We start from the raw sequence: 23470 nt of genomic DNA on the forward strand, positions 1-23470 counted from the left end.
TGAAACTGTTCAAGGCCAGTGTGGATGGGGCTTTGAGTAACCTGCTCTCATGAAAGGTGTCCCTGACAACAGCAGAGGAGTTGGAACAAAATGATCTTTTAAGGTCCCTTCTAACTCAAACCATTCTATGATTTTTAACATGGTTTTCCTCTGAGCTTTAAAGTCTGAAGCTGCTTCAGCTACTATTTATCTCATTTATTTCAGGATGTCTTCAATTACATACTCTGACTGCTTCCATTAGGTTAACAGCCGCATAATTAATCCAAAGTGCTAATAGGGGTGTGAACCCTGTTAAGAAAGCAGTTTTATTTAGTCTCAGCAGCACGAGCTGGAATTTATGTGATTATAATGAACAAGATCAACCTCTCCCAAACAGCACTCTCAAATGAAAAAGTCACTGACTGCACATAAGGGGTTCACAACCTATGAGCTTTCATTATATTTCTTGGTATGAAATGATCTGAAACTCATAAACACTCTTTGAATAATTTCAGTTGAAAGGAAACTGGTACAACCTAAGCCCCTGACTTGAAAAGATGGCCAGCTTTGTCACATCATTGATCAGAATTACCCTTGCTGCACTTCTCTTCATTGCCCATTATTTTGTCCCTTTGTACCGAGAGTATGAAGAATCTGGGTTTATCCATCCTACCTCATGGAAGGCAGTTGAGACAGCAATAAGACGCCTGACATCCTATTCTTTTCTTTCAACTGAAGGTGTTCTTTCGACCTCTTCCCAGGATGCTGCCTCCACATCTGCTCTCTAGCTCACAGTGTTGCACAGGGATGCTGCTCCAGATGCTGGACGCATATAAGCCCTTGCCTCATAAGGTTTCTGCCAGCCCATTCCTGCAGGCTGTTGAAGATCCTGTGATCCCTGTGTTACCTGATCTACCTCATGTGCAAACTCATGTCAGTAAATCCACTCAGCCCACCCCAATGTCAGAGACAGGCATATGCAGAGCAATCTTTAAGCTACTAGCTGGAACCAAGAGGACTGGTAGAGCTAAATAAAAAGGTTTGCCTGGAGATAACTGTTAAGTGACCCAAAACTAAGTGAAGAACTCTACTTGGAGATCAGCACCCAAAGTAACATAATGAAGTGATGACCATCAGTGAATGGAAGTGGCAATGACTGATGAAGTTATTTAAGGTCACAGAAGAAACATCTGTGTAGTATCTAGTGCAGAATGCTGGCTGTGTGAAGCCAGTACAGACAAGCAGAGTTTGGGAAGAGCCTCAGAGGACCCTGGAGATCGAGTCGCCAGAAAGACGAACTGCTGTGCAGAAGTTCTGCAGCCTCTATCCTTGTCGCCAGACCCAGGATGAAGTAAAGTACCCTGAATTTAAAGACAGACAGCAGGACTTTGACTTACCACTTTGGGCTGGAAAGGACCATGACATGAGCAGGGACACCTTCCACTAGATCAGGCTGCTCAGGGCCCCATTCAACCTGGCCTTGAACAGTTCCAGGGATGAAGCATCCACAAATTTTCTGAGAAACCTACTCCAGTGCCTCACTACCCTGTGAGTAAAGAATTTCCTAATCTCTAACACAAATCTCTCCTCTTTTAGTTTAAAATCCTTCCCCCTTGTCCTATCACTATCTGCGTAAAAAGTCACTCTACCTCTTTTTCATAAGCCTCCATTCACTACCAGAAGGTACTATAAAATCTCAGAGTATTTGCTTCTCCAGGCTGAACAATTCCAGCACTCTCAACCTGTCTCCAGGAGAGGTGCTCCAGCACTCTGATCAAATCTGTGGCTTCCTCTGGACCCACAACAACAAGTCCACATCTCTCTTGTGCTGAGGACCCCAAAGCTGGATGCAGCACTTCAGGTGGGGTCTCACAAGACAGAGAAGAGAGGCAGAATCACCTCCCTCACCCTGATGGCTATTCCTCTTTTGGTGCTGACCCAGGATGTGGTTGGCCTTCTGGGCAAACAGTGCTATCAGTGGTACTGGTGGGTGAGCAGAAAAATCACAGATCAAGCATCAGAAAAGCATCAGCAGACTCTCCAGAGCATCTTGGATAGAAGCCCATGATAAACTGTGCTACTATCAACATTAAATGGATATTGAGCCAGACAATTAGGAAGTCATGTAAAAAACCCACATAATAATATCAATGCACTTAGATTAATTATTCCTCCAGAAATCAATTTTAGTCTAGGGCTTCACTGACACGTTAACTTTACTCAAGAGTACTTCAAAATTAGCCAAGGGACTCAATGTTTTGGCACCTCTCCAGATTCTGGTCCTTACATTGCTCTGTTCTTCTGAGAGTGCACGTTAAGAATCAATTCCATCTCTTTCCAGACAGCCTGACAGTATTCCAATACAATCCTTGCTTAAAAGGTTTCCTTGAATACAGGGTGATAATTTAATCAGCATTTTCTATAGCGCCACACGATTCTTATGGGAATGGCCACTTCAATGAAATTACAGATTTAAATTTGTAAATCTGTGTTTTCACATATCTGAATGCAGTCACCTCTGTTCAGAAGGTACAAGTGCCAGCAGACCATGTTTCTAAAAAAAACCAGATTGCTTTTTGAGGTGAGATCTGTCTTCCCTCACCCTCACCCTTGCTGGCATCCACAGGGAAGAAATCCAGGAAGAAAATACAGATAGGTCACAAGTAAGCTTCTGAGTTCAGATAATGTCTTTAATCTGGATGATTACATGATCCAGATTCTAGGAAAGATTAACCATCCTCACAGCACAGTCCAGCTAAATGTTCCTACAGCACCATCCATATCATTTGGTGAGTTATCCTGCAAGGACGAACAGCAGGTATTTCTGCCCAGCTGTCACAAAGTTTATCCCATTAATCAAGGTGCACCAAAACTGTGTGGGAGCTTTCACAAAGTAATATCTTGGATGAAGGAGTAAAAAAAAAAAAAAAAAGCTAAATAAACATATATTATGATATTTCACTCATAGCATTAGTAGTTTATGTTTAGATCCAACCAAGTTGAGGATGAACTGATTCAAAACCTGTCAAGTTGTTCCTTTTTCCAGGAAAAGAAAAGCTGCTCCTAATGAAATTCAGCCCCACTGAACCTTACTCATCCATGTTACACTTAATTTTAAAAGCCATGCTCCAATACCTAGAAAAATAGTTTATAATTCAAACAAAATATTTAAATGAAGATTTCTTTATATATTTCACACTCAAACACATAATTTCCTGTCCAAAGGTGCAAATATTTCGAGAAAAAAATTGCCATAAAATTCAAATTAGCAAGAACTCAGGATACAGGGGCTATGCTTATCTCAGTAAATTACACAGTGCCAAGGAATGCTTTCCAAGTACTAGTAACTGGTCATCATATTAAAATTGTATTACATCACTGAAACAGTCTTGGAAACAGTTTGACCCAAGTTAACTAATATTCTACTAAAGAATACTCAGATACAGTCCAGGAGTTGGAAGGAGTCAGCTTGGATGTTCCCAATGGACAGACTGGATATGGCCAGCCTTCAGAAAGGTACAACTCCTTAAGGGTAGGAGCACTGACCACTCTGGTGCCAGCTGGCCTCAGCACAAAGAACAGTCCAAGGCACAGCTTGTCTACTACACAGGCACAACCAAGGAATATAAACCAGCTAAGCAGTGATGAATGCAGGTTTATCTCACCCATGCTAAGGGGTCACAGAACTTGAGTAATTTTTCATGTTCAGCACACTACTCCTGGTAGTCCCTCAGGACAATTACCAGCGCTTGCAGAAGTACTTTGCAGAAACCAGAAAGAAAACATATTATGGAATCTTTAATATAACCACAGTGGATTAAACAGGAGAAATTTACACTACTTTGGCACACAGCACCACACATCTAGTTTCTGCAGGATCCACAATTCAGGTTTATCAAAGAAGCAGAAAGTGCACCAAGCACACATGACTTTTGATACAGCCCAGCACAAAGTCCCAGCTCAGCAATCAGCATTGCAGAGCAAAGGGCTTTTCTTTCCTTCCCTTTTTATCTCCTCAGCTCCAGCACTTGGATTCAAGGAAAAAGAAATAAACAAGGAAAGGGAGAACAAAACCACAACCCCCAGCCAGAAACCAGATAGCATACCTCAGCTCCCTGAAGCAGATGAGGAGTGTGGTACCCTTTGGTTTGGGTCCTGTCTCATTACCCACTAATTAGCAGTCCTGCCTCTACCACAGTGTAGATATGCACTATGGAGAATGCCTGCAAATTTTAAAGGACCCAGCTGTTCCACAGGATAAGAGCACAGGTAGGCAAAGTCAGAAGGAGTAAAAGAAAATCTGCACACTGGGAGAAGAGAAGATTATTACCTAGACAAAGGAGTCACAACAAAGGCACACTGCTCAGTGTTACTGTCAACAACAGCATTCCCATCAGGGCATCCTGCTGCTGCTTAGGTCCTCAGGCAGACATCATCTGTCCCCCCCTGCACTGTCTTATTTCTTGCAAAGACCTGTCTGTATAAACTACCTTTACAGATGCTGTGGTGGCAAACGAACAGCAGGCATGCAAATACTATTTTCAGAAACAGTGTATTTTTCAGAAAAGATTCAGCTCAAGATGGGGTGAAGAATTAGCTGAGGGAGGAATAAATGACATTTCAAGTTGATGCCAATGAACAATCCATTATTTTATTTTTCACCCTTTAAATGCTCCTTGTACAAGAGCTATATAAAAGTAAAATTTTGTATGAAAGACTGCATTTTCAGTTTAGTACGAGATAAAAAAATTAGGTTGTGAACTAATTGGGAGTTCAGACATAACCCTACTTTGAATTAAAACTTTCCACATTAAAAAACCCCAAAAAATAGCAATAAATTATTCTTTATTAGAACAGAGAATAGTTAATAGTAAAGAGCCAGAGGACTGGATAGTTGCACTGCTGTGGTTAGAACATATTCTTTCATGATCTAGAAGATTAATTAGAGGTAGCAAAACTGGCTAACCAATTATTTAAGATGGAAAGTCTTCCATGCTTATCAGCAGAATTTAAATAAACAAAAGCAGGTAAACCCATTGGCAGGTTAGAATTAATACAATTAATAACTTTCACAGTGGTACAAGTCATGATAAGCCAAAAAGATTTTGCACAGGTTCTGTCCCTAAAAAAAGTCAAGAACTGACTCAGAAAGCAGCATGAGAGCGTCCGCTCAGTGCCTAGCAACAGTTTGGAAAGCCGAGAAAATGTTTAGCCACATTCATACAACAGGATACGGAAGGGGGACACGGAATTTAAAATTTGCCTTTCAGGAAAACGCTGAATTTGGTTAACATCCTTAAAAGAAACCTTTCAGAGAAAAATAATAATGCCAAAAGCATACAAGCAGCATACGAAGGAGACTGGGATTTTCTGATGACTCTCTCAGGCAAGACCCTTTCTCCTTATCAATGCAGTAAGCCTTTAAGAATCAAGAACCACGTCCTCCTTTCCCGGGACCCTGCCTCCCCCAGATTTGTGTGAGCACAAATCTTTGTATCCAGTAAGTATGATAAAAGGATAAAGTTTTCTCTATGAAAGAACTAGATAAAGTTTTCTCTATGAAAGAACTAGATTTTTACTTTTGTATGTTAAAAAAAAAAAAAAAATAAAATAAATCCCTGGAGGCATACAGCTCTTTTGAGTGAGTTTTCTCTGTCAGAGAATGTAGGGTCTCTCAAAATCCTTTCATTATGATGAACAGGGGAAGAAAATGTGGTCACAAAGATTTAATATCACCCAGCTTCAAAGAACAGGTCTGATACTCATCATCACAGTCCATGTGAAGACTGCTAAAAAAATAACACAGGAGAAACTCCATGACAGGATTCCCACTGTCAAGCTCTCTCCTTATCCTATCTTTTATGGCCGCAGGCACCACTTGCAAACTTCAAGCTGATAGATTACATCCTAAATGGGGTCAAAAGAAGCCCAGAACAATTAGTGGTATTAGTGTGGCACTGCCCTCTGAGCTATTTATCTTGGAGCAGGGGCAACACTCAACATATTGAAAACAACATACATTTTAAATCCCTCCTGTATATAATCAAATTTTGAAATCTACTAATATGAGATATTACTAAACAGTTATGTAAAATTATAAAGAAGACTTGATATTTACATCGAGACAGCATTCATAGATATATTTGCCTGATTAGAGTCACGAGGACACTGATTCTCATCCTGAATATCAGAAGCTGATTGCCAGCTGGGATTATGAAAGAATTCCATCTCTTTCCTTTGCCTCACAGGCTACCAGAGTACATCTGCTCGGTACCAATTATCTTTCTAGTAAACATTATAAAAAAGAATAATTTAATTTATTATCACTGTAGAAGTCAAATTGGTTGAGCCAAGGATCTTTCACTGTGTGGTTGAACCAATGATCTTTCATTATGGTATGATGACTCTGCTGGATAGTCCAATACTGCAAACAATGGAAAAATAATCATAGATGCTTACATTCGTTCTTCTTTCACCTCCTCTCAGTTTCACCTAGAACTGTTCAAAAGGTAAAAGCCATGTCTTCATTTTCACAAATTCTTTACTGTGTCAGCTACAGACAGTCTGGATACATTTTTTCTGGTAGAAAAATTGCAAAAATCTATTCTAGGTCAACGACTTCCACTGTCAGTATAATTCAAAGTGTTCAGAAGGCTCAAAGGAGAAAAATAAATCACTAAGTATTGGTATTATGCAAGCTCTTTGAAGAGGTATTGACTGCATTTATTATGAAGAATTAAGAAAGTGGCTTTAATGTCATTCTATTCATGAGTGTCCTTTCTTTACGACTGATCTCACATAATAAACCCTGCTGTAAAAACCAGCACGCACTTTGACTAGAACGACTTCAGATATGTAATGCTGCGGGATATAAACATGAAGTAACGCCAGTGAAAGGCACGCAGATCTCTGTGAGTACAGGACACCAGGCAGAAGAAGGGCACAGATTTTGTATGCTATGGTAACAAAGAGAACTATGCTTATTAAAGCAGCTCTAGAAACCCCATCAAGCTGACACTACTGAACAGCAGATATGAGAGTAAGTGTGAACATGATCCCTCCTGTGAAGGAAGGATTCGTGAAGCTGCCTTGCCTTGGATCGGGTGAGGTGTGCTTGTACACTGCCTACACACTGGCAGCTCAGCTGGGACATCCTCTGCAGGAAAGGCAAGAGGGGTTTGTAGAGCAGCAGCCCCTGCCCCTGGCTCCTGAAGTGACACAGATCATTCATGGCAGATGCCATGGGAATGGTGCACTCGAAGGGCGGGAGCACTGCTCCCTGCACTGCTCCTTGCACTGCCAACAGGCAGGAGCTGACAGCGGGGAGCAAGAAAGGCATTTTGCCCCGGTAGACCTCCTCCAATGTTGTCCCTAATGTTCTGGAGCAGTTCAAGTGTAGAGGTTGTCACTGTCTGCCAAAGAGGGTGGAGATGAGGGATTCCCCATCCTAGCCCTAACACAGCAGGAAAGTGGATCTGTCAGAAACCAATTGTTCTCTCCACAAAACAAGCAGCAGGCAGGGCTCTTTTATCACATATCAAAAGACAAACAGTCAGGAAGTTAAAAATACCTTATTTCCTTTCGTATATAAATTCATCAATATTACCTCTCACTTTCTTTATAAGCAAATGTCCAAGCCTGTATTGAAGCCAAAATGTCAAGCATCCTGAAATATCTGTCTCCAAAAAACAGCTTTCTGGAACTATTTTTCATTTTCTGCAACTAAAACCAATGTAGAGCATCAGGCAACAAAACCGTCCAGGACCGGACCAGAAGCTAAGCAGGAGCCTGTGCCACACAAGGCTTGGCTACCTTGTCGAGTCTCACTCCCAGCCTACCACAAACCACAGATCAAGGTCTGTGGTTTCTCAGCTGGCTTGCATATAGCAGAAAGTAGTCTTTATGAGCATTTGTTTCCGTGAAGTTTAAAATGGGAAAAAAAAAAAAAAAAAAAAAAAAAAAAAAAAAAAAAAAAAAAGGAAGTTGTACCAAATCCTACCTATTTCTTTCTTCTAATTAGAAATACACATTAATAAGATACTGCCAACCACATGGTATGCTCTTTATGTATACATCCTTAATATTTTAGTATTCTTTTATATTGTAACTCATACAGTATTTAAAATTTCTTATTAACTGAGTATTTTTTATGCTTTTTTTTTGGTCTAGTTTTAACACTAACACACCAGGTCATTTTTTCCATGAAAACTCAATATCTTAGTCTTAAAAGAAAAAATGTAGAAACTCAAATATCTCTCTTTGACAAATGAGACCTGTCAGAAGCCAATGATCCCAGTCCATAGGAGACACGGTACACTTGATAATGTGAGTTCAACAACAATGAAGAAATACTTTTTTCAGCTCCCTATTTTGTGACAGGGGTCTAGGTTGCAACCAGTCTCACTGTAATTTATTTCCTGAGAGAAGGTTGTGGGAGCTCTGTGTGAAAATCATTTAATGTTTTTTTCCTTCCTCCATAATTTTCCATGGAAGCACGTATTCTATTCTATAACTTATACAGTAATAATTGCACAAACTAAGCTGATTCTAAATGTACATAATACATACGTTTTATGTGAGTGCTTTCTTTTTTCCTTTTTCCTTTTGAACTAGAACATCAAACACAGAATACACATAACATTTGCTCTGTGTACTGAAACACACGAACACATTTTTCTCTGTCAAAAGGATTTTATGTTTGAAGGTCCCAATGTAGAAAATCTAATAAAGTATATACTCATTTTCATAGTTTAGTCAGCAGGAACACTCACAGCATGTATGAGTCTTTGCAGAAATAGTAATTGTATAACTTCAAATGAAAATGTTACACAAAAATATACTCACCTATAATTACACTACTGTTTCTAATTTTTTTTTTTTCCTAAATAACCATTCTCACATAAAAGATTGATCAACTACCACCAAGATTCTTTGCAGAATCCACATCCCAGCATTATTCCTCAATGTCATGCAGCATCAGCTACGGAATTATAGTGGAAATGTGCACGCCAACATATAGCACCACCATCTGAGGGGATCTGCATATATTACCACCCGTAGTTTAGTCATGGCTCAGAAGAAGTTGGTTCTTGAACTCATTAATTGAAGAGTTCAGTTGTACTGCCTAGAGAAGATTTTGAAAGAGTGAATACAGAATGGCTGCTGCTTATACAATATGCCAAAGATATTTTGGGATTTATTTTGTGGAGTTGAATCTTTACTGAAATTAACAAGCTATTGAAAAACTATGAGACTGCATAGGGTTTTAAATGGCAAACCAGTTCATTTCTAGGGAAACAACATTCTTATTAATGACATTTTATAGCTTTGCACTCACATTCATACAAGTTCAGAAGTGTACTGGCAGTATATGTTACCTTTTCTAGTCCGTTCATTATTTTATGGAACACCTTCCAAAGAACCACTGTATAGGTGCAGAGAGAAACCCACAGATGGTGCTGGGGGCTCAGTTAATTAATACTGGTTACTTTCCTCAATTTGGTAGCTGTTCTCACTACTGCACCCAATACTCTCCTCTCCTCTGTGCTGAGGTGGCATCTGAGGGCCTGGAGTCATCTCCTCCTGCTCCAAACCTGGAGCACGAGCATGGTCGGTGTCCACATGGGTGGAGCAAGGAAGTGATCACTGGCAGCAGTTTCCATCTGACCAACACCCATGACCTTCAACATTCCAACTAATACAAACAGCTTGAAGCCCATGATCATCTAGATAAGTGATGAAGAGCATATTCCTCATCTGCCTCCAATTTCAGCTTGTCTTGGTTGGTAATATTTTAAAAATCTAAGCCAAAACAAAACTGTAATACTGTATTTGATCCCTCTTGTGGGATCAAAGGAGAGAAGACACAGAGGCCAAAACCCACTAATTCTATCTGGGCAAACTGGAAGGCCTGTGGAGGAAGCAAAGTAATCTTAGGTATTAAATTAATTTTTTTTTTTCCTTCTAAAATACTCACCTGACTTTCTCTTTGGTGTTTCTAAGAACAGTTGCAGCAAAATTTTGTGTAACACCGACCAGACTAATGCCATCAACTTCCACAATTTGGTCATTCACTTGGATCCTTTCAGGGGAAAAAAAACAAATGTATAAATAATTGTATGAATTCTTGCAAATTTTCAGCAAAACTTAGCATAGAAAGATCTTTCTAGTTTGACCTTAAAAGCTCAGTCATAAAATGATTGAAGTAAATATGAAAAAATGCATCATCTGCACACAGACATCTCATAAATCCAACTTCAAAGTTACCATTACAGTTAATATCATCAATTAATTTTCCAGTCTCTTTCCTTGTATAGAACTAGTGCAACATAAACTCTTGAATTTGTCATATGAATTAAATTAAATGAGACACTTGAACAGTGTTTATATCATTCTTTCCTAAGCCAGTCTTGAAAACCGGCATAAGACACAGCTCTGGTATTTCATGCTAATGGAAAAAAAAGGTAGTATTTAACTAAAACAACCTGCTCATCTGTGGAGAAAAGAACTTATGTATCAGATCCAATTGTGACATACTCTCTTAAGATATTTCATCTAGCTTCATCAAAAAAGATGAATTCCCAGTGTAAGTGTGATCTTGCTGCACACAATCATAAAACCTTGGACTGTGTCAATGAGGACTCTCTTTTTGAAACTGAACACCTATTTACAGCTGATACACTGTCTAATGCAGAAGAAGTTAAGACAGAATGAAAGCCATGCTGTTTTTGTCTAAAGCAAGCACTGCTACAAAATCCCTAGAGCAGGCACTGGACTCATCTGGATTACAAATCCTTGGAAGATGACTGCTATACTATTCTTTAAAAATGCACAATCTCTGATAGCTGCAAAATAAAAACCAAACACACACATCCACAACTAGTCAAAGGGAGTGATTTTCAAGTACTTACATGGATTCTATTGATCCAAATGACACAGTTTACAAAGCAACCAAGAAACAGCTATGAAAAACTCCTATTTAAATTATATGAAAATACCTAAATTAACACATTTAACATCTTAGGATATATTAGTGATAAGACTTCTTTTCAAGGAACAACAGAGGCTTCAACAGAATGCTGAAGCATTTTGACTTGGAGCAATAATTTCTCTGTCAAATCTGAGGAAATGCTTTGCAGTTTTACATATGTTCAATCAGCATCTTGTGCTCTTTGGATTCCAGTGGAGAGTAAGAAGTACAGTATTTATTCTTTGGCAGCCTCACACCACAGAATGTCACTGTGTTCTGGGCAGGATCTCCCTTGAAAAAGGCATATAAACTCCTATACTGAAAATCATATTAGGAATTTTAATCTCAGAATTTTATTTCAATTTTCACTCAAACATTTGAGAAATACACCTATCACATTAATATTTATTTAATTTTGAATTCTTTTTTTTTTTTTTAACTTAGCAAACACAGTGAGTAAGATGGCCACAAAGATGGCAACAGGAGTTCCTGGAAAAGAACTTTTAAGAAGCTGGTGCTTACTGAATGGGAAACTGCCACCGTCTTGGCTGAAAATGGTGGAATAACAGATTCCTTTTAGGTGACAGCAACAACACTGTACATCAGCACAAAGTGGACTAGCAGTGTTCATACAGATAAATAGGTACAGTATTTCAAGTGATGAAACATCATTTAGAGAACTGTTGCCTGCAACTTCATAAGGGGCTCCATCTTGACTCAGTCTAATTCAATTTATCCTTTAGGCATATTTTGTCTCTTTTTTCCTTCTTTGTTTGTATAGCTCCTAAATTATCTTCCAACTCTTATTTTTATGGCCACTATTCTCCACAACTCCCTTCTTTCTATATACACATATATTTTAATTATATATGAACATACATACATATCAACGTACAAAGGCAGCCTTCCTGTTAGAGCCCACGCCAACAGGAGCTCCAGGCCTCCTCTGTCTTCCAAATCTGATTTCAAACATGCATGAAAAATTAGGCTCAGGTTGCCAAAGCCTGAATTATAGACATTTCATCGCTTTTATCGCTAATAAGATTGGTAATTCTCCTTATAATTATTTTCTAACATTCATGACTTTAACTCTGCCTGCAGATTACAATGAAGCAGCAACTACAGAAGCAAACCAACTAAAGTTGAAAAAATTATTTGCAAAATTGCTCTGTATGATGAACTGAAATATCTAATTTGTGCAGAGACAAGTCTAGAGTTCAAGTTAAGAACTATGTAATGTTTCAAAACTGTTTCTCCCAATGCTATCAAAACACTTCAAAAAGTGAATGACTCATCACCACATTAATTTGAAAGAAGCAGCTATGGATTGATTGATTGATCCAGGAAAAGATTTTATTTCTCATATTCAGTCTAATGACTGATTTAATATTTTTCACACTATTAATAACCTCCCCTAATACTTATCAACATGCTTGCTTTTGGATTCATCTTGAAGCATCTCCTTGGTTAAATATTGGCACACAAAACCTTTAAATATGACAACTAAATACTACCTGTTTGTCTACAGCAGCACAAATCAAGCCAGTGGTATTAAATCACTGAGAAACCCTTCTGCACAGATTTTGTATTTCCATGGGAGACAAGTACTTTATATCATAATTTGATAGGTCTTTCAATAAAAAGATAGAACAACTATCCTACAGATACTGTAAAGTTTTAAATTGTAGCTTGAGAAGAACCTGGTTGAAGATTGCTATGTGATTATTCAGAATATCTGATGCAACTGTTGAAATAGTTTTATTTTCTGGTAGGAAACTTTGTTTTGCTATCAGTGTTAATGATTAAGTAGGCTTTTCAAAAAGATGAAGTTAACAGGATCTTTTACAGTTGATGCACTTTATTATGCAGAACTGTCTGGTCCTGACTGAGAGGATTATATATCCCTTTCCCAAGTGAATGAGGCTCTCAAAGAGAAAATCAGAGTCCTATTTCTCAGCTGACTGAACATTCTGCCAGTTGAAAACCAACACAAATATTAGGATGGTCAAAGAAAGATATTATTTTTTTCTCAGCTGACAAGTTCCTTTCAGATGCCATCTAGGGAAATGAAAGAAGCGAGATGTGATGGAACATTAACTTCTGTAGCCCACTCAAACATGTGAATAATGAGATGAAAAGAAATTACAGATCATGACAGAGCAGCAGTGAGTGACTGATTTTCAACCAGAGAATTTCACAAAGAATACCAATCGTGAGCTTAATGCCTTCTAGCTGAGGTCAAGCATATCCTTCAGAAAAACATTCACTTGACTTTGAAGTAAAGGATAAAAGTCATGACATCTTGAGGTGTCAGCTTTCTCATTTCCCTTCATAATTTTTAAGCCCATGATAAATCAGTACTTGGCCTTCAACTTGATATCTTATTGCCAAGATCTGTAAAGATACCTCCAAGCCCAATCTAGAAGACAATATATTTCAGTAGTTTCAGAGTAAGGTTACTAAACTTCACAACCCCCTGCTTTCTAGAGTCTTTTGTTTAAATTTTTGAGGGGTTTCCACAGCAGAACAACTTTTTGCCTGGCTGAAAAGTTAGAGGTGTTTAACAAGGAACATGTTACTGCAATATATTTTTTACAAGACAGCATTAATGTCTTAAAAGTTTATTCCTACTCTTATTTATAAACAATATATTCATATTGTTTAAAACTAATATAACAACACAATGGTTAAAATCAGAAAAGGAGAATGCAGATAAGTTGATTTAATTGTTTACATATCAGAGAAGTAATATTTTATTGGCATGAAAATCTACAAAGTTAAGCACTGGGACAAAATGAAAAATTGTACATTTGAAAGATAGATAAGAATACTTTTCATTATTAAATGATTACACAGTAGAGTTGTTTTTTTGGTGGTGGTTTGTTGTTTTTTTGGGTTTCTTTTCTTTCTCCTAAAGAGAAGAGATTGGCTTGGTTTTGGCAGGTATTGTGCAATTGGCAGGTGGTGGATAATACACAGATAACTGTGCCCCACATTGTAGGAAATATTTTATGTTGAAAAGGATTTCTTTAGCCTGTGCATACCAAATAAGCAATTCTAAAAGCCAACAGGTTTTATATGAGCATTATGTAAGGCTACACACACCAATTCACTTCTTTACTGAGTAAAATTTATGGTACAGCTTCCTATTGCATTTAATTAATGTGCTTTCAGTGCTGTAGGTGTGAAAACTGAACCCCAGAACAGAAGAGATATAAAGTAACAGTCTGTAAAGTTGAAAGGAGTGTGTTTAGTAAAAGTTTAAACGTTCAGATATGCTAATTATTTCCTTAATCCGAGAATAATCAAGGTTAGAAAAGATCTTCCAAGATTATCCATCCATCAACTAAGCAGCTCAATCATTCCTAAACCACATCCCAAGTGCCACATCCAGATGCTTCTTCAACATTTCCAGAGACAGTGACTCCACCACCTTTCAGGGCAACATATTTCAATGACTTTTTCAGTGAAAAACTCTAATATTTCATCTGAACCTCACCTGACAGAACTTAAGGCCATTTCCTCTCATCCTTTCACTTGAGACATGTCAGAAGGGACCAACCCCACTTTGTTACAACCTCCTTTCAGGTGGCTGTAGAGAGTGATAAGGTGTCCCCAACCTCCTTTCCTCCTGACTAAACACCCCCAACTCCCTCAACTGCTCTCCTCATAAGACTTGTGCTCCAGACCCTTCCCCAGCTCTGCTCCCCTTCTCTGGTCACACTCCAGCACCTCAGTGTCTTTCTTGTAGTGAACGGCCCAGAGCTGGACACAGCACTTGAGGTGTGGCCTCCCCAGTGCCAAGTACATGAGGACAGTCACTGCCCTGGTCCTGCTGGCCACACTAGTGCTGATCCAGGCCAGGATGCCTTTGGCTTTCTTGGCCATCTGGGCACACACTGGCTGATATCCAGCTGCCTGTCAACCAGCACCCCAGGTCCTTTTCTGCAGAGCTGCTCTCCAGCTGCTCCTCCCGCAGCGCTGCCTGGAGCTGCTCTGACCCAAGCGCAGGGCCGGGCACTTTGCCTTATTGAACCTCATGCGACTGTCCTCAGCCCACAGATCCAGCCTGTCGAGATCTCTTTGTAAGGACACCAAATGTAGAGACCAAATAATCAAATGTTGAACAGAATTCTTTTATTTAAGTATTGCCTATCTAAAGCTGGCTTGAAGCCAACAGAACAGGTGCAAGCTCAACACCTTTAGAATCTAAATAAACTACCTTCAAAAGTGACACAGAGTTTGGAATCAGCAGCCTTGCTCATGCTGAAACATCTGGGTTCCCAGAAGTCACAAACACATGTATTTGGCAAATTTGTTCTTATTTAGAAGTTTAAACTCCTCGTACCAATTTACTGTCTTCTCATAACCACATCAGGTATCTGGACCTTACCATGAAGATTAAAAACTTTACAGCTTGGATTACCATGACATAAATTAAGCAAACAACTATTTCCTATGAAAATTATAATTTACAGTAACTATTGATGATAAAATTTCCAAATACAAAGTCTAGTTTACCTGCCATCTCTTTCTGCTGTCCCACCCTCTGTTACTGTTTTGACAAATATTCCCAGTTTTTCAAGGCCTGCATCAGCTCCAACTCCCATTCCAATAATGCTTATGCCAAGTCCATCTTCATCTGTGAAAAAGGCAAAAGAAAGCAGAAACTTCTTACATTTATCTGTTATTTGGTAAGTAAACATTCATGCTTTGGTTCTTCTTGGCCGTGTCAATAATACTAATATTATTTTGCTTCCTTTTAAAAACCTTTTCGACTACCATTTTAATTACACACAATAAGTATCATCTACAGCCTTATGAGGAGCTTAGAACAGACAAGATTTTTACTCCTCCAGTGACGAATGAACATCACATCAAACACTGTGTAAAATCATGATGGAGTGTCAAAAACCAATTCTCTTAAGAAGGTAAAAACTGCCTGTCTCTGAGCTGCTTCTTGACTTCCTCACTGAACAATTCCTGAAATCCAAAAAGCCAACGTGACTACAACAAATTCATGGAAATTCAAGATAGGCTCTCTAGGCGTGTGTAGACTTCCTCAAACTTGTAGATGAGTGTCACAGGAAGTGGAAATGGCACACAGATATGATACCTTTTTCTAGTTCAACTGGGAAGAGCTCCAGCTTTTCCACACGCTTCTCAAGTTCATATTCAGCTGATGCAGCCACTGGGTCAACTTCATCATTTCTCCTGTCATAGTCTTCATTAGAGTATGTATTGAAAACCTGTGGAAACAGATCAAAAATCATTCAGCTACCCACTCCAACAAGACTTCCAAATTATTAAATTAGCCACTACTTTTGTCCTGTGATATTGCAAAGTCTGAAAAGGCTTTTAAAAGACAAATTTCTCCTGTTCATTCAAACCCCAGGTTTTTAAATTTGTGCTTGTTTTGTTCAAGGAAGCATAAGTACAGTTGCAAAAGGCAACTGAATATAAGTTTCTATTGTTTTTGTTATAAATTAAAAAGGTGATCTTTATTGTCTATGTTGGTATATGCATATAAATAATTAAAATACTTAATTTAACTCATTAAAAATGCACTATTAATAAACACTACCAGAGACAAATACATTGAAATTATAATCTGTATAGTGTTTCTGTATTAGTCTTTAGGCCTTATGAAGTTCCAGTTCACATTCATCCAAAGCTCAACCTGAAGATTACTAATCTACACTTATATCACCTATGGATATCATAGAGATTATGCTCCATATTATGTGTTAACTTTTTTAGAACAGCAAAATACACAGCCGTGAGTATTTTTTTAAACTAACCAGGTTTACAAGTATATCTCATCTCTCAAGCAGTAATTTAACAGTGACAGCATTAACCTGATTATATTATTTATGCTATTTACTATAATATTTTCAACATGGCCTTTAATCAGTGATTATTCAGACCTTCAGAAATATTAGTCAGAAAAAGCATATTTTCATATTTTAGAGATCAGAGTTTGTCAGCCTAATTTCATTTAACTGTCTGCACTTGGCAGTAAAGAAAGAATATGTATTACTAGTGGTAGTAATTTTACTGAGCTTCAGTCCCATGGATATATCATATTCGTCACTTCAAATTACGGGAAACAACTTTCCATATTTCCTCTCCCTCCTTTACAGACAACCTACAGAAAACATCATTGTGTAGCCACATTTTCCTTTATCACTGTTCCTGTTATAGTATAAAACACTGCACCATGCTACACAGCTACACAAATATTCCAAGGTTCTCCAGAAGCCTGCTCTTTTACAGCCCTGCTTGGAGGCTCTGTCATGATGTCCCTGGATGGAGCACAAGTGTCAGCCGGCTGCCCAGTGCAGTGGCAGGAGCTGGGTCATTGCCACCCGAGGTTCCACCTTCCTGAAAAGCTGTTAGTACACATTAATTTCTTTTAAACAGTAAATATATTGAAGTTGAAATGCAAAAATACTTTTAAATACTATTGTAAGTCTATTAGCTATGTTATGGCTACCACAGAGTTACAAAAATCCCTCTCAGTTTACATAAAGTAGTGGTTGAAATAGAAAAGACAGTAGTCACTCAATGGGAATTTTAAGTCTTATATTTCACACCAATGTGAAACACTTAATTAATTTCCTCTTCCAAGAAGACTGAGATGATAAATGTTTTACAAGAATTCACAAACCTATCTCACATTGATTTTTAGTCATGATGCAAGAAAAGGGCTGCTTTAACTAAATTAAGCTCCTAGAAAGCCTCCATAAATACATGCAAAGCCTAAGTAAAATAAGACATATACATAAAGCTGTCCAGTGCTGCTGAACTTCTTATGCTCCTTTAAGTATAAAAAGTAAGATTGCAGAAAAGACACAGATGCAAAAACAACTAACGAGGAGAGATACAATTCAATGCCACCATTTCTAGCCCGACTAAAGAGTCCACACAACAACAATGAAAAAGTGGTACAACCTCCCTGGCAGCTTCCCTTCTCTGTGATTTGGTGTCAAAGGCAGCAGTTTTTACCCACTAAGGGTTCCATGTTCAAGCCCAACCTCATCCATGCTGGCATCAACCAAAATAAGGATCAATCAGCATAGTGAGACCCAACTAAAACATTACTGACCCAAGGTTTGACCATAAACCTTTAGGTCTGAAATAAGCAAGTACAGGTTAAAAACAAGAGCTGTGAATTTAGCTTGAATCATCTCGTTTATTAACATCGTGAGAGAGACCCATGCCTCAAATGTGAACAGAGGTGAATTGCATCAAGGTAAAGGGAAACACTGCATGCTGGAGATAAAGAACAGCTGAGAGAGAAGCATAGGGGAAAATTGTCACAAAATGAGCATAGTTCTTTCTGGATTTCTTTTCATCACGTTAACTGTCACCATTCTTTTCCTTGTGTTCCAATGACTGGCATGAGAATATTGCGGATGCAGTTTTAGATTTGTTGTAAAGTGACTAGATATGTTTCAGGATCATTTTCTTTGAAAGCATCAAATCATACACTGAATTTGGGGTTGGGATGATCTTTCTTGAATCAGGTTAGACAGAAGAGACATCTTCTTGGACTGTGCTCACTGTTTTGGAGTATTTTGATAATCCCACTACAAGGAAACTAAATATACTGTTGGTGATGAAAAGTTATCATTATGTCTCCAAATACATCACGCCACTCTTATCACCTCACCTAGGCATTCACCCTGAGATTGCAGATCACTGATTGCACAAAGGTCTATTTTTCCTACTTGGCATTAACTCACTGTCTTTTGTACACTGGTCAAATTTTACCCACTGCCTTCAACAAGGCAATTGTCTCCCTCTGACTAGGGGAAGAAGAAGAAGAAGAAGAAGAAGGATATTCTTGTATGTCATTGATTTCATTTTGTGCAATCACATGATTTTCATTTTGTGCAATCAACTGATTCCATTAAATGAATCTCTGGGTGTTAAACTGAAGAGAAGAAAATTTGTGCTTGGAAATTTTCTGCCTTTTTGAAACAGTCTATCCACCACAGTATTGAACTGCTTGCCCAGTATTCATGAGAACTGCCACTCAAGATTTTACTGCCCTAAAAATAAGATAAAAATTTATAACTTCTTCCTCAAAGTATGGTTCACTTGATTTAAGTAAAACTATTTCACCATGTCAGTTGCTGTTGTGTTTCCCAGAGTGTGCGTGGGATTTCAGACTCATGGGAATTCTCCCATTACCGGCCATTTGACAGATTTGGATTTTTACTGCCACTCTGGCCAAGTACCCAGTACAGTAAAGTCACAGTCACAGACTGTGCTGAGTTGGAAGGGACCCACAAGGATCACAGAGTCCAACTCTGGGCCCTGTACAGGACCATCCCCAAGAGTCACATCATAAGCCATTACTTATAAAGCAAGCTCTTTTTCATGAAAATCTGACAAAGTACCTTAATCTCTGATTTTACCATTAGAAGTATTTAGAAAAAAAAAAAAAAAAAAAAGATTTCACAGAATTCACTTGTGACATTTTCTAGGATTTACAACAGCACCTGTGGAAAGCAAAAAGCCAACAGTGGTGACATGTCGAAACAAACCCTGAAGAACTGCTGTTAACAGAACATACTTCTATGCTCTCTAAAGTGACAGAAAAAGGGGTCATCAGTGATTCACCCAGCCTCAGTATAGCAACAAACCGTAATACCAAAGAAGCAGGTATAATTGTTAGGCACCCTGGGTGGCATCCCCAGGGAAATCACACATACACACACAGATCATTTGCTTCTCTTTGGTAGAGCACAAGCTAAAGAAGATGTCACTAACTAGAAAATCATGTTGCTGACTAGTTCAGAAAAAAACCCCTATATTTTTGTTTTAGTCAAACAAAAGTTCATCTTTAGGAGTAAGATCAGAAGGATTCAAACTGATTATTCTTGAAAAAAGGCAAATTTGATTAAGTCTGGGGTGTTTTCCCACAGCTGTTAACTACCAATAATTTACAGACTTAGCTAACAGTAAGAAGTGACAAGGGCTTTTTTATTTTTTTAAGCAAGTGAGAATGGAGATAACTCTAAAGAACCACATGGACTATCCTCCCCATGGGCTAACCAACTTGGTGCTACATAAACCACAATATCAGTGTTGCATACTAAAAACTATGAAACATAGAAATCGTCATATCTGATGTAAGGCTGAGAGAACTGGGGTTGTTCAGCCTGGAAAAGAGAAGGCTTAGAGGTGACATACCTGTGACCTCCAGCACCTGAAAGGAGCCTACAAAAAAGACGGAGACAGACTATTTACAAGAGCATGTAGTGACAGGACAAGGGGGAATTGATTCAAACTGCAAGGGCATAGACTTAGATTATCTATAATGAAGCACTGAGGATAACCTCTCTGGCTGTGCTGTAGAAGCTAAATGAGGAAAAGAAATCACAATTTGACCATTACCTTCTGCTCTAAAATCTTTCTACAGCATAGCTTCAGGGAGGAGAGGAAGCTCTGGCAATGTCTGAAATTGGTGACTATTTTTTAAAAAAGTCTTTTCTGTGAAAAGTGGTTGCTTTGTCACAGTCAAATGCAGTGAGTCAGTGAGGAGACTTCCTCCTGCTTCCCTGGCTTCATGCTCCCCTAAAGCCTGTGTGGGCATCTGCCGTCACTAATGCTTCAGCAAGGAAGCATCCAGGAAACAAATCTTCCCCCAAGAAGCAATTGCAGGAACGAGACACAGCTGGGAATTAGACATCAGCAATATTGAAAGACACTGCATGTCTAACATCAAATCCTTGCCTGGGGTTTCCCTCAGAAAGCTCCGTAGAAGAAAGATGTGTTTTAAGTATCCTGAAACTCTGGCAAAGAGACCTGCACAGCAGATTTTTGTTTCTAAAATCCTAAAGGTATCTGGGCACTGGACTTCTCCATTCCAGAGATACCTCTTCAGACGTGTGACAAGCCAGGAGCAGTTGCCATGACACACAGACAAACTATTCAATTTGTTGAGGCAAACTGGAAAGTATTTATCTCCACTCTTGTTTTAGACAACTGGAACAAGTTACCAAGTTTTCTACCTGTTAGAACATCATGAAGACCATTTGTAGTAGAAAACCACAGTGTCACTGTCCTGCAGCAGCACCAACACATCTCTGTTTGGATCCATACACCTCTGTGCACTGCAGCACGTCCTCCTAAACCCCAACTGTGCCACAGTGGCATGTCCTGGTGGGACACAAACATTAAAATGCATCGGCTAACCAAACCCTTTTATTAGTCCTGCGACATGAGGGTGTGTTTGCTTCACAGTACAAGTAGTTAAAGAACCAGACAGACTCCTCTGTTAGGCTCCTTTCAGTGAAACTAGCATCTTAAATTTTATACACTGCAGTTTTGGGACAAATACAGAACCCAAATTGCCTAGGTGGTACTGCACATGGATCATCTCCCCTGTTCCTGCTACTTGGCTCACTTTTGGTGTGAATCTTTTAAAACACTTTCATTTTTATGTTTTCATTAAGTAGTTTCCTAGAATCAGTGAGAATTATTGTTTATATCCACTTATTATTTATCCAGTGTGTACTTGTTTTATTGCTGGTGTACTAATTTCATTACTATTTACATTGCTACTTGTCTACATAGCAGAAAAATACAAAATCACTGTAGCTGTAAATGAGATGCGTGCCCCATGTAAAAACTTCATGCTGTTACTCTCAGTTAAAACAGGTCAGAGTAATTAGCAAGTAAAAGTAAGCCCTGTTACTGCAGAGTATAACCTCAGCTCACATGGAACTTGCACCTCTATTAGGGCTGCTGTGTTTGCTTTAGTAAGTGAGTAAAACAGCAAGGTACACTAAAACCTGGAGTTGACAAAGATATACAAACAGACTTACCTGAATATTCTTGCCTTTATTTATTTATTTATTTATTTAGTTATTTATTTATTTATTAAATACAGTGATGACTTACAACTCCATAAGGATTTTTCTCGGGGTTTTTTTTTTTGGTTTTTTTTTTTTTTTGGTTTTTTTTTTTTTTTTTTGCGTCATAACCTTTAATGCAAATAGGAAATTGCAATACTGTCCTGTTTTATATTAATGGTACAGGCTAAAAAATTTTCACTCAATTCTCTTTGATGAGTTTTGCAGACCTGGGTCTAAATCTTCTCTGAGAGCGGGTTCGTTTTTCTAATGCAGCAGCTTGGATGCATCAGTGTAATGGGAGGTAAAAATGACTGGTGAGGTGACTTCCCTGAGTCCTACTGATCATATAAGAATCCCAAGGAGACTTTATGAGTGTTGTGTACTTCACAGGTACACTTCATATGCAATTCATCCCTTTGCCTGATCTTGCCCTTTTTTTAATTCTGCACTACTGTAACTTACCAACAAAAATATACTTTGCAACTGCTGCGGTCTATTTTTGGTCAGTTACTGATTATTTAGTTCTAGAGAATAGAAATCATAAAGAAAAATAGCTTTGTGTTTTTCACTACAGTAGTTTGACAATTGCAGAGAAAAGAGCCCAGAGGCAATCCTGCATCCCAGTTAAGCTCAGGGTTCCTACAAAGGTCCCTCCTGCCAGACTTTCACAGATCCTAGAGAGATTAGAGATGTGGGTACAGCAATTTAACACCTTAGTATTTATAGCAGTGTGGTACTGACCTACAAACATGAATATCTTTAGCTGACTTTTCCTGCCTCAGGGAAAAGTAAAAACATTTGCCTACACTTCGAGAGTGTCTCCATCCAGCAGAACAAAGAAGCAGTTCCAACAAGAGCACTTCAATAGCCATGCTAAACAAACAAGCAAAAGAAATATGAACAAGAGTGTTTACAAAGAACATGAATTTCCAATATGACAGCAGATATATTTTATCACTCTCTTGGCAGCTTCCTCTATTGCCAGGGTAACAAACTAGCATGCTAAAGAATTCATTGTGTCTTTGAACACTGAAATAAGCAGGCAAAGGAGAATGTTTGAAGTGAGCAGAGTTTGACATATTAATTAAAATAGAGTACAGGCTCAAATCTGAACTCTGGTGTCCAAACAACTTTAAACAGATAGGAGAGCAAACTTCCAGTTTCTGTCCCTAGACATTTATTCCTGAGTTTGCTGCAGTATTTCTTCCAGATCCTTGCACTGCTGCCAATCTACATCCTAACCAATGGTGCTATTTTTCTTCTGCCTTGAGGTGTGACACACGAGCTAGCCAAGAGTAAATGCTGCTTTTGGGACCAATTAGTACAGACTGCTATATATTAGCAAAGTCACCACGAATCAACAAATCAGTGTTTCTTCTCCCAGCAATCTCACTCTCCCTCAGCCTACAAGTCAAGAGGTCTAAACGCAGAGTGAAAATGCCACAAATGTCCTCAGAAGCAAATACTTGAGACAAAATATTGATTATGGATAAAACATTCTATTTAAAATAAATCTCAGCAGGGATAAATTGTGTAACCTGCATATTCATTAAAAATGACTCCACAAAAAAAAATTCAGAAGCAATTCCTTTTATTTTCTTACAGATGCTACATATGTTAAGAAAATAATTCAAAGAAAAACAAGGACACA

The 23470-nt window shown here is 38.5% G+C and overlaps 1 protein-coding gene across 4 annotated transcripts in view; it reads right to left on the reverse strand.

The window, feature by feature from the left end:
* The window catches only part of PPP1R9A (protein phosphatase 1 regulatory subunit 9A), a 134168-nt gene that overhangs the window by 47007 nt on the left and 63691 nt on the right, over nt 1-23470 (reverse strand). For all 4 annotated transcript variants that reach the window (XM_040057171.2, XM_040057166.2, XM_040057157.2 and 1 more), the window contains exons 3-5: nt 16065-16197; nt 15470-15590; nt 9956-10060 (exon numbers count right to left, since the gene is read on the reverse strand). In XM_040057171.2, coding sequence (XP_039913105.1) covers nt 9956-10060; nt 15470-15590; nt 16065-16197 — 359 coding nt within the window. The remainder of the gene's footprint in view (nt 1-9955; nt 10061-15469; nt 15591-16064; nt 16198-23470) is intronic.

The sequence above is a fragment of the Hirundo rustica genome, chromosome 1 (genome assembly GCF_015227805.2).
Source record: "Hirundo rustica isolate bHirRus1 chromosome 1, bHirRus1.pri.v3, whole genome shotgun sequence".
Lineage (NCBI taxonomy): Eukaryota > Metazoa > Chordata > Aves > Passeriformes > Hirundinidae > Hirundo > Hirundo rustica.